General features: G+C 39.1%; 1 protein-coding gene across 8 annotated transcripts in view; it reads left to right on the forward strand.

The window, feature by feature from the left end:
* TOX2 (TOX high mobility group box family member 2) overlaps positions 1–12,658 on the forward strand; it is a 289,944-nt gene extending 277,286 nt beyond the window's left edge. For all 8 annotated transcript variants that reach the window (XM_048496202.1, XM_048496198.1, XM_048496200.1 and 5 more), the window contains 2 exons: positions 1,824–1,954; positions 11,495–12,658. In XM_048496202.1, coding sequence (XP_048352159.1) covers positions 1,824–1,954; positions 11,495–11,531 — 168 coding nt within the window. In that variant the 3' untranslated portion in view covers positions 11,532–12,658. The remainder of the gene's footprint in view (positions 1–1,823; positions 1,955–11,494) is intronic.
* Positions 12,659–12,909: the final 251 nt, after the last annotated feature.

The raw sequence follows: 12,909 nt of genomic DNA on the forward strand, positions 1-12,909 counted from the left end.
ACCCCTTTTCAAGGTGAGGAACTATATTTTTTACATACAGAAGATAAAAATTTTGCCACAGCAATATGAAATATTAGGCTCCTTATCCTCAAGCTAAATTCAATCAATCAATCAATCAATCAGACCTTATTAGGCATCAAAAATACAAACCAAATTACATATCAGAACATTTGTGCCCCATTAGTTAGTTAAAACCATGGTCAAAAATTCAGCTACCAGCTTTATTTTCTCCACTGACCGATTATCCAGAAGAGAGAGTACCCAATATATTGTTGGACAGTCCCTTAAATAGGGAGGTAGTATATTGGGAAAATCAGGTCTATAATAAGTGTGTTAGAATCAATTGAATTTATGTGGTATTAGAGAGCTGGATTTTTAGAAATTGCATTTTGCATTATTGGCCCGAGTTATCTGAAAAGTTCATACAGCTCTTTGCTTGAACTCCATGTCACTGCCAAGATTTCACATTCATCAGGTTAATATACAATAACCATCAGATTATGATTAATTCATACACATACGTGATGTCAGTGGCAATAGCATCTCAACAGAATTATTCAAGTGTGCTTTTTTTGTATTGATAAATAAAAATATACTGTAATGAAATTATTTAGAAAGTTGTATTGGTAAAAGGATAGGGTCTGTGGCCTGTACTACTACATTTCTGTCTATCATTGGCCTCTTCCGCTCATGCAAACCACTTTCACAACTGTTTGCAAGTGGATTTTGCCATTCCGCACAGCTTCAAAGAGCACTGAAAGCAGTTTGAAAGTGCATTATTCTGCATGTGCGGAATGAGCCCTAGTAAGTATGCTCCTACTAGATAGTTTCGACACCATGTAACATGTCATGTTTAAATGCTTATGCTTTGTTTCTAGTTTGTTTCAGCCTTGTTTTGGATTTCTGTTTGTCTTCAGATTTCTGTATTTCAGACCCTATTGCAGTGTTCATTGAATGTCCCACCCTGTTGATTGTACTTGTCATATGCTATGTAATCCATTTCAGTGAGTCTCAGTGAGAAAGGCAGATTATAAGTAACCTAAATAAATAAACAAGTGAAATTGTCATTTAGGATATTCTGGGCTATCAAAAAGTGGCATCTGATCAAGAGCAAATGCTTATATAGGTTGGGTTTGTTTTTGTTTTCTTTACAGAGTTACTTTATGTTCAGCTACCTTAATGTATTGCTACAGAGATAAATGTACTTGGGCAGGACATGATTATGAATGCAAAAAAGAAAAAACCCAAACAGCCTAAACACTGGCAAAAGTTTCTATTAGTAACCACAAAACATACAATAGATTAAGGGTTTGATCCAAAGTAAATATTTGATCACTGGAATGGAACTTTCCTGTTTCCCCCCTCCCACTGCAATTCTGTGAAATTCAGCTCCTGGGGATTGGGGGACACTAAGGAAGAACACGAGGGGGTTCTACAGGGAATTGATGGGAATTGCCCCACCCTTTTAGTTAGTGGGGTTTATAGCATAAATCCAATCCAGGGAATTAAGTTCTCCAACATATTCCCTTCCAACTCTGTGATTCTATCATATTGTAAGTTGAGAACAGGAATTGAAAATTGCTTTCCAATTTGTGGGAAAGATTTCCACTGGGCCACTAATTAATCAAAGTTCTTGAGCACCAAGTCCCGCTGGTTCAAATAATTGTTGCTATCTATCTATACACGTAAGAACTGTGCTCAGTTGTGACTTCTCTTTGTTCTGCTTGGAATATGTATTTTGCCAGGCAACTTACACATAACACTGGACAGATCTGCCCATACTCATGAGTGTAACATTTTCTTTTCTCTTCTTCCCTACTTAGGACTTTTCACATATTTCGTCTGAGTTTCAAAATAGTGTTGGGCCGCGATCACCAGGTGCATCAAACCCCCCGGGAAATACCGACTGGGACAACGATTACCCCAACAGAGAGTGTGGGATTAACCACTGCAGGCCAGTAGACAAAATAAGAACTTGCACCATGCTTATAGGGTCATGTAAAACACAATTGTTTGAACCATCAGGAACACAGTAGTTTGTCATTTAAGATCAAGAAGAAAGAGTGATTAATAATCAAGACACTGTGTTCCACAAACATTCATATTTGTTTTGAATATGAGTGTGTTCTTATTAAGTACTTTGGCCTTCCAAGAACTAGGACTATCTTGTTCCCAAAACAATGGCATGTTTTAGGGCAAAAATAGCCCATTTTTAATTTGACAGATAGCCAGCATTTACCTTGAGCTATCTTTCCTTCTTTCATGCATCACAAAATCAAATGGTGTGACACGGGCGTATGCCAAGGGGCAAAGCTCAGGAAGTGGCAAGTAAGCGTAGAGGACAGGGAATGAGACAGACAGGCATATCCACTTCCTCTCAGTCTTCATCTCCTCCTCTCACACCATCTTCTCTCCCTGAAAATGGCAGAACCAGTGCATCATGCATCCTCATAGTCATCTATTGATTGCTAGTCTGAAACATTTCTTCCCCAGCAAGGTCAGCATGTGTCTGTCAAAGTACACAAGTGTGGCAACACCCAGTGCTCTCTCCAAAGATGGGATTGAGATAAACAGGAAGTTTCGTCAGAAAAACAGCTGGTATTTCTAGTATGTTAACATGAAGGGTGGATGGCTCAACTGGGCCTATGGAATAATAACAAAAAAAATATCTCTAAGCACAGACAATATGCATTTCTTGGGTGCTGTGTGGTTTCCGGGCTGTATGGCCGTGTTCTATGCATTTCCCTTATGATTAGGAAAGGGATTAGAGGATGTGACTTTGTTTGTGCTTGGTTTCTCTGCCTCTCCACACACATTTTGGCTTGGTTCAAACATAACTGCAAACACAGCCGAAAAAATCCACAACAGCCAGCAACTGCAAACCATGAACAAGCATGGAAAGAGTTTTGGGCTCATCACCAGATCCCTCCTCTTCATCCTTGTTTGTTTTCTTGTACATCACAAGCTAAATATTTGGCTGGCCATCTGAATAGGCAAGCTGTGGTTTATGTTTGCCTTGCAAACAGATTCCGTTCAATAAGTAACTGTATTTTTTTCTCCATTTTTTTCTTTTCCATTCTATTCAGAGGCAATTTAAATTGGGGAAAAAATTATAAGGAAAAGGTTTAACCTCTCCTTTCCCGCAGTACTGTGACCCAGTTGAATGTAGACACACACACATACACACACACACACACACATGCACAGAGATGCTTGAGACTACAATAAAACCCTATGGTTGATCCTGACCTATCATATCATTGTGAGTTTGGTCCTCACTGCTTTCATAAAATCACAGTTCCTGGAGTTTCTCACAAAGAGCCTGAAGAGTTAAAAAACCATTTAACATTTATAATGTGAAAGTAGGACTGGCATTCATTTGAGAAGACAAGAACAGGGTATTGAAATTCAATCTTGTCCCCCTCAGAGAGGCAACATTCACCAAGGCCAGCAATACATTTCCAGTTTTCAGATGGGCAGCAGCTTCTCTTTATTTCTATGGCACCCGTAAATATTGTGTTAGTCCCCTCAGAGTAGTATAGTCGGCTTTGAAACTGTTTTGCTACAAGGATTTCCCCATGCACACACATGCACACACACACACTTTATCCTTTGGGGATGGAAACCTACAAGGGAAAATTTGGAGGAATTTTCTTTGCCATCCTTAGAGATTACTTGAAAAAAAAACTTGTCTCCCAGAGTTGCAATAAAACAGTTTTGGCATGTTAAACTCAGACATTTTCATGAAGATATGTAAAAACTTCATGCCAAGCAATACCGCCAGCCTTTTTTTTTCAGAATTCCACTAACTTTAAGGTTCAAAATATACTGGTGGGGGGTGAGACTCCATTAGCAGAAAGAATGCTGTACTTTGTAAAAGGAATCAAATATTATTTTCTTTCCACATTTGAATTTTTTAACCATACTGTTTTTGCATATTTTTAATTTTTGTAACCCTAGTCCTATTGCATTGCTTGTTATGTGTCACATGCTATTTGCTTGCACTGTTTTACTATAGTCATTGCATTGATTTACTGTGTAATCCACCTTGAGTCTCAGTTAGAAGGGTGGGCTAGAAATAAAGTCAATTAATTGATTGCTTGTATTCAGGCACCCAATATAGGTGGTATGCATATCTCTAATTTTCCATTTGAGAAAATAATTACATTGACAGAGGCTGCAGCAAGAAGGAAGGCAGCTTCAAATAAATGTTCATCCCTTTGGCCCCTCAGAGCTTTTAAAAGCAACAATATAGTTTATTATTATTATTGAATTTTGTTTACTATCACAGCTGCCAGTTCTTTAGCTGGTTGTTGACTTTTCATTGCAATTCGAGCCTCACCCAAAGGCCTAGGATATTGTAATGTGTTAGCGTAGTATTCCTGCAAATCCCAACAGAGGTGCCTTTTGAATCTGACAGATGTTGATTTTGTCAATTTGAAGGTGTTTCAAGTGCAGACCTGCTGTTTTCGGAATAATGCCCAGTGTTCCAATTACCACTGGGACTACTTCACTAGTTTGTGCCGTAGTCGCTGAATCTCTATATTCTAATCATGATATTGAGTGACTTTCTCAAGTTCTTTTTCATCAACCCTGCTGTCACCAGGCATTGCTGTGTCAATGATGGTCACTTTCTTGTCCTCGATCACTGTGATGTCTGGTGTGTTATGCGCCAACACTTTGTTTGTTTGGATTCAAAAGTCCCACAAGATCTTGACCTTCTCATTTTCTATTACTTTCTCTGGACAATGTTCTCACCAGGTTTTAGCCATACCAATGTTGTAATTCTTTCATACATTCCAGCGGATTGAATTGGCCACTGAGTTGTGCCTCTGTTTGTATTCAGTCTGGGCAATCTTTTTTCAGCAGCTGAGCATGTAATCTACAGTTTCATCAGCTTCTTTGCACCATCTGCACGCTGCATCATCTGAGGATATTTTTGATATTATTGTTTTTAGACATTTTTACTGTTCTTCCCTTGCAGTCTCAGGGCAGTTACCAATGTCTGAATTATAACAACACTATATCACAACAATTTAAAAAACCCAATAATTCCCCATATAACAACCCATTTAAAATCTCATTTTAAAACAGGATTTGCAGTGATATCCTACACTGTGCTCAGGGAAGGTCAAAAGGTGGAACAGATAGTAAGTTGTGAGGGGGTGGCCTAGATTGAACCTCATTAAGTCCTGCAGGGCCTGGGTCTCACTAGACAGAGTGATCTACCAGGTTGAGGCCAGGGCCGAAAAAGCTCTGGTCCTGGTTGAGGCCAGATGACATCTTTGGGGCCAGGGACCACCAGCAGATTTTCCATCGTTAAGTGTAGTAGTCTTTGGGGGACATACCAAGAGTGACAGTATGAATGTTGAATTGTTCTTAGGCTGGAGAGAGGTTAAGCACCAACTTGCAAAGATTGCCTTTGCTGGATTCATTATAAATCAGGCCTCATGTTTTAAAAGAAAAGATCCCTGTATTAGGGTCACCTAATAAAACAACAGTTTACCAACTGCTGTGACAAAATAGAATACACTTACACCTAGCTACTTTCTTCCAATCTTAATGCTTTCATTTTATAATCCTTCCTCGGTTGCATCTTCCAGGAAATATGTAAGCCACAAACAGTTAAAGTGTGACAGTATAGCCAGCCTGTCCCATGCAGCCTTTTCTCTGAAGCAGACCTCGGATTCACTGTACTGTGCTACAGTTGGGGAGGGGAGATTGTCCAAGATTTCAAAAGGTGCCCAGTTATTGCAAATGCCTAGACACAAACCTGAAGTGATGTCCAACCCATACTATAGGCCCCCAACATTTTCTTAATACCTAGTGCACAGGTGTACCTGCCGGAGGGGGCTCGTGCACATCCTTCTTAAGAGGGGAAAGTGGCTTTTAAATCACCTGGGGAGTTCCAGAGCCTAAAGAAGTAAATTGCAAAATCCATTTTCAGGGCTTGCTAAACTTTGGTTTACTCTTTGATACTCTTTGTTGTATCCTCCTTCCAACAACACACTTCTGCTTGCTGTGGGGGGAAAGAAATGGTTTGAGTAGGAAGAAAATGACTGTGTAACGTGCTATTTTTACAATCATGTGGGAGGCAAATGAGCAATTTCAAGCAATGTATTAGTGTTCGGGACTTTCTAAAATGTGGCCATTTGTGTTGGTTCTGTTGCTTTTATGTGACAGAATCTTCAGTTTAAAAAGGGCTGATCTTTAAAAACTGCCTATAATTGTCTCATAGGCACTTTTCAGAAAGCAGGTGTTATGTAATAAGCTGCCTTGTCTGAGGTGGTGTATATTAGAAGTCCCCCTTAGTGCAGCTTCGTTATATAGCTTAATATAAAAATAATGTATGCCTTAATTTAAAAAATCATATTATTTCTGCATACTGGAATTATGAAGAATGTTGTTTGACTCCCATGTAATACTAAATGAAAGGACAGGGAGCAGTTCTAAGTAACTAAAATAAACTCTTTAGCATTCTGGCAAGATGCAGTGTTCTATGCACTGTGCAACCGTACCATTCTTGTTCAGAGCTTTCAGGTTTCATGCCTTTGTCACAGTGAAAATGCCAGATTTTGTGGTAGTATCTCCTGCTCATGGAAAATCTTATATGAAACCATGCAGATTATGCTGAGGGCAGCCAAACATTATAGTGAAATTTGGGAGTTAACCAACTTCAGAAGTTCGTACATTGCAGCATATGGTTTAGGATATGTTTGTTTATTTATTTATTTGTTCCACTTTTATACCGCCCTCCCCCGAAGGGCTGTTGAGTTTCTGTTCTGGCCTAATTCATAATACAAGACAATCCATGTCAAGTGTCATAACTGGTTGCATCTTGTTCACAGTCCTTTCATAATGCTGCATGTTGTCACTTGAATAAATCACCTCTTAGTCAATATCAATAACACTTAAGAAATTCAAATTTTCATGAAACTGGAAGTTTTCATTAAATTAATTGTTTACATTATGCTATCAATGTGTCTGACACTTAACAGACCTCTGCCTCAAGTAGATTACAACCTAAAAATTTTGAGACAAAAGGGGTAGGTGAGGGGGAAGGATTCAGTCATTTAATTCCTGGCCAGAGCTACACCTCAGTAATGCTTTAAAAGTCAATTATGGGTACTGCACACAAGTGATACTCTGATTCCATGTTAAGGTTTTATCGAAACATAACTATTACATTCTTAACATAGACTAAATCAGCACAAAATTATATCGTCCATCATTGTTACATAGATAATTAAAAAAGAACAATTACACAAGTCCATAAAAGTGTCTCATTACCAATATCATTAGGTAACAAGCAAGGAGCCCCTTCTGAGAAGAAGCTTGCCATCAGTTCAACTGTCCATATTTATAGGATGTTTAAATCATCTTCTAGCATTTGATAAGCATATTCTTGGCTAACTAATTATCTTGTATCTTCAAACACCATACAAGGTTATCTGTACTTGAAATATCTTTTTAAAATATATGAAAATTGTCAGGGGTGTATCTCTGGAAAACAGTGCCTAGGCAAGCACTGAAAACCCCTCTCCTTCCCTCCCACACAGCCTGCCATGTTCAGTGTTAAATTGTGCTTGCTATCTCCAAAGTCCACAAGAGGTGGAACTCACAATTGAATGCTGGACCCAGCCATATTGAACCCACTGACTTCACAGGTGAAGCTTTGGGAGCAGAACCAGCCTTATAAAACTGGACCCGGTCAGGTCGAGCCCGCAGTTCAGCCATGAGCTTTGAAGGTAAAACCCGCAGTTGAGCATAGTAAAATGTGTGCCATGGAAACAAACACATCTTACCATGACATGCCTCTGAAGATGCCAGTCAGAGATTCAGGTGAAACATTAGGAGCAAAAAGCTACCAGACCCCAGCCACATAACCCAGAAAATCCACAACAGCCAGTTGATTCTGGCCATGAAATCAGAAATCAGTGCAGCCTTATACATGAGTACTGTTGCCTTTTCTTTTTTGCAGCATAAATACTGTAAAGAGCTATTTCTTTCCTTCTCTGTTTATTATACTACTGAATGATGGACAGTTTTGTCACATTCTCCCTGCTAATTGCTGTTTACTTTTCCTGGCTAACATGTATGTTCAGCTCTCAGGGCATCCTAATCAAAGTTTGGAACCATGTTCTTTAAACCTTTTAGGCCAGATTGGTCATGAGGGCATTCTGGCATACGCAGCTAGAACATCAGACCATTAGTCTGCAAAGCAAATCATGCAGACCTGCTGACTTGCAAACCATCAGTTTGTCCAAACAAAAACAGACTGCACTAATTCATGTAGGAGACTGAAAGATGTCTTCCAAATTACTCAGTCTTCCAAATCACTTGAGTAAGTGAACAAACACCATAAAAAACCAAAGATAAAACATGGCGATTGCACTTAGTTTAGATTAAATTATTTATAGTAATGCCGGGAATGTGTTCGAGAGAGTCGTTTGTAAAATTAATGAAGTTTTGCTACTAGAAGATGTTGCTACTTTATGTTCATATTAAATCTTTGCTGAAGGTAGAAAGACGGAGTGCTTTAAATTCAGATTATTAAAAAAATACAAATAAGGAGATTATAAGAGGGAATTAATACAATGCCAACATATTTTGCAAACATACAAATTAGTGCTTTCAGTACATTACCACTGCTATGCCTGTCTTTCCAAAATTCCCAGGGTACAATGTCAATCCACAACAGGCAACCAAAATAGGCATGGCCAGCCATTTCTTAACCCCATGACCTCTCCAAACACATAAAAAGAGAGGAGGGAGGTATCTGGGTGTTCTAATAAGAGGGACAAATAGCTGACCCCTTCCTGTCTCCATCACTTACTTTCCCATACATTCTTCCCCACAAGCACTGTTTCCCTCAGCTAGAAGCTGACAAAGGAGAGAAGTACTTGGGAAAACAGCTTGGAGAGAGATCAGCTGGGGTGGGTAGGGCAGTAAGAACAGGAATCAGGTGGTAAGAACAGGGATTAGCAGTCCATGAGGTCCTTGTGCTCTCAGAATCAGGAACACGTCTTTGCCCAGTTTTAGGTCAATGGACCAGACCCAGTTTTAACCAAAACAAGCCTTCCATTACCACATCCAGTCTGGTCTATACAATACAACTGCCATGAGAAATCTGCACCTCTGCTACTCCAGCCATACTGCTTGTTTAGTGCATAACATTTTTTTATATTTTGTGGGCATTTTTAATTGTGGCTGTTTCAGTGCTTGGCCAGCACTTTTTTTGCCAGCTGCTATGTGCCACAGTGAAAAGTAGGAAATTTGGGGTACTTTTTTAAGAGTCTACCTTAGACTCAAGACATAATACAGATGTTGCAAAACTCAATGTGACAAGGCTGCTGCATGTGAATCGCCTGTTGTTCACAATAGGAATCTTGGGCAGAGATTTACATTGTGAAAGTAGACGAGAACTGTGGATACTTATTTCTCTGTGGCTGTGTGCCACTCACACATACTTTCCACTAGCTTCTTTTACTAAGACTACTAAGCAAACCTGGCTTAATGCTGGGGATGGCACAGTTATAGCAAGCCATCCTTTTGTCGCACATGGTGAGTGTGGCAGGGATATTCCTTTCTGGATGCCCCACTGGAACAACAAAATGTGGAAGGTTGTTACTACAAGGAGAAAAAGGCTGATGGAGTCTTATGGACAGTAGGTGAAAAGATGAGCATTTATAGGACCTGAAACTCATTAATAAGGCCTGAATAGGCTGAGCTATGGCAGCCCATTAGGAGTTAGAATGTCTAAGAACCAGGAAGTAGAAGAGTCACCATTTTAATTCTCTGCCCAGAGTGTCACTTTAATTCTCGTTTCAGTTGCCTAATAATAAATTGGTTAGATTATGCAGAAGAGCACAAAGCAGTAATGAAAACTGCAGATCAACATCTTACTAAATGCTTACAGCATAAAAATCATACTGTACTTTGAAAGTATTTTGAGTATCGATCATTTCAAAAAGTATCTCAATCATTTCCAAAAGTATTTCATAGGATGGTTTTTGTTATTGTTTCCAAATCCTAAGGAAAAGGCTAAGCTAGGTGTTTTTAGACCGGGGGGGAGGGGGGTTGGCCACAATATTTCTTAGCCTGCCCATGTCTCAGCTATTGGGTCGAAAAGGTAGCCCTCCCAAGGGAATTTGCTGAGCTTGATCTCATTAGTTCCTGTCCCCTTTGCTTTGTCCCATATAAGTGTGTGACTGCCATTCATTTATAAGTGAAAGAGCTGTATGGAGGAGACACTGTTGTGGTGAAGGCAAAAGGTGCTTATTGTCCCTTGGTGGTGGAAAGACTTACCTGAACTTTGTGTACCTTGTAAGAATGACAAGGTGTGACTGTGTACAGAGAACCCACAATTCTTTCGTCTACCGGCCCACTCTACAGTCACATACCAGCTGCCTTATAAATAACATTTTGTTATTGTTGATATAATAGTGATAGTGATAAAAGCAACAATAATATGTAAATGACAGAAAGGGAGAGTTCATCATGACTCAGTAGCAAAGTATCCAGCTTGCATGAAGAAGGCCCCAGTTTCAATACCCAGCTTCATTCATTAAAAAATAATAATCAGGTATTTGGTGATGTGAAAACCTCTTCTTGAGAACCTGGATAGTTGTGGCCAATCAGAGTAGACAACACTGACTTCGAAATGCTACTGGTCTAATTCAGTATAAGACAGCTTCATTTGCGCACGTGTTCATATATCCTCCTTCTAACTAGCTGAATTGAGCCAAAACCAAGCACTGAAAATGTATTTGACTTCATGCTGGTTCTGAGAAGAATGCACTAACTCTTTTGCCACTTTATTAAGAAGGAAGGATGTTGAAAAAGATTAGGAACTAATTTACTGTTGGAAGAATCTGAGATATATTGTATTAATTAGACTCCAGTATTAATGTGCTTTTGTAAATACACCAGTTAATTCACCAGCATTTTTCATTCTTTTTGGCATTTCTGGATTTGAACCTCAATTTTGTTACTTTGCCTACTCATCATCTGACAAAGATTGAAAGAATCAGTGGGTGAAAAACTTTTAACAAGGAAAGGTGACCAGTACAGAATCAGCAAATACAAAATGTGTCTGCCTCTTGATTAATTGAAAAGGCAACTTTTAAAAAGAGTAATTTCCCCCAAAATATTGTAAAACCTACATCCCATTGAAGCCAATATCAAATAGCCCACTGATTTTACTGGCAGCAGTTCACACCTTGGGACGTAAGCCATTATGAATTTTTAAAATTGCTTTTAAAATCTCCTACTTATATCTTTGCAGTTTGCAAGTATTAATCACTTGGATACCACTACCAGAAATGTTTGGGACTGTTCCTTCTCATATTAAAATTCAATTTGCAATATTCTTACCACAAAACATTGGTGTCAGAAACCTTACTGATGTGCAGCTGGCTTGGTGCTTGTCTTATTGTTATTGTTAATGGCTTATCACTCTCTTACGTGAACCTTCCTTTCCTTTCTCCTACAGCATGCTGCCAAGGGACAAGTCGCTCTACCTCACTTAAACCCTGACATCTCCATTCTGCAAAGGTGAAAAGGAAGGACATTTAAGAGGGTCTGTGATACAGGATACCCAGATGGGCATCAAGCAGGTCACCCGGGCAAGAGAGCATCCGGCCTTTGCCTTCATATCCTGGCTTGGAGAGCAGACTTTTTCTTTCCTTCTCTTCTTCTCATCCCTCCTCTTCTCTTTCTTTCTCTTTCTTCTCAGACGTCTACTGTAAATGGAAGCCAACCATGCATAAATCATGAAGAACAAAATTGACAGGACCCCCCCCCCCTTACACACATACACACTCCACACCACCCCCGCGCGCGCCTTTCTCTGCTTGCCACCAGCTTAGCTATGGACCCTTTTCCTAGCGAACTGCTTTTTAGATTCAGCACAGACCTGGGCACAGCGCTCTAAGGCATTAGGCTTGGCTCAGCAGCAACAGGAGGAGGAGGAGGAGGCAGCACTCTTTTGACTTGCTAACGGCACTAAACTTTGTGCGAGACAAATGTGAAGTCTGTGTGAATATTGTACATGCAAAAGGCCTTGGATGTCTGGCGAAAAAAAATTAAAAATAAAAACTATTGTTAGAAGGATGGAGCAGATGGGAAGCAGAAGTGCAAATAGGAGAGCGAAACAATGTGAAAAAAAGACCATGAAAAAATATATAATTTGTTGGATAGTTGTAAGTAGCTTACTAAATGTTTTAGAACTGTGCTAAAGACATCTTTAAGATTTTTTGTGGAAAAAAATTAGTAGTTCACTTTATAGTAAAAGCATTTTATATTAATTGTAGCACATTTTTTTAGTTATGCATAGAATGGAGATGTGTATAAAAAGAAACCCTGCCAAACTTGTTTCTATTATTTGTACAGCAAGAAATGGACAATTTATATCCATGTTATATGGCATTATTATATTTTTTTTCAGCCATATGTCCATCTATTTAAAATTGCTGACAAGGATTTTTGTCTATTTATGAAAAATTAGAAAGCAGAATTACAATTTATGAGAAGTGCATTTTCCATGTGTTTTTTAATTATTATTTTTATTTTCTTCATGGTGCTGTTTCACAGTACCTGCACATTTGGCTCACAATGCTTATCTTACCTTTCTTTATAATAAAACATATGAAAAGTAGAAACAATGCTGTCTTGGGTTTTTGTGTCTGTGTGCTTATATGCATATGATGTCCTGGGAATTCACATGGGGGTCACACATCACCCATGGTTCAAAGGTGCACACAACATATTTCCAATTATGGCAGTTCATAGACACCAGAATCCACATAGACCCTTGGCCTTGGTGAGGAGGTTCTAGATATTTCCGTCAATTACAAGAAAATTCCTTATTCCCCTGTCCTAACTTTGAATCCACACACACACACACCG

The sequence above is a fragment of the Sphaerodactylus townsendi genome, linkage group LG05 (genome assembly GCF_021028975.2).
Source record: "Sphaerodactylus townsendi isolate TG3544 linkage group LG05, MPM_Stown_v2.3, whole genome shotgun sequence".
Lineage (NCBI taxonomy): Eukaryota > Metazoa > Chordata > Lepidosauria > Squamata > Sphaerodactylidae > Sphaerodactylus > Sphaerodactylus townsendi.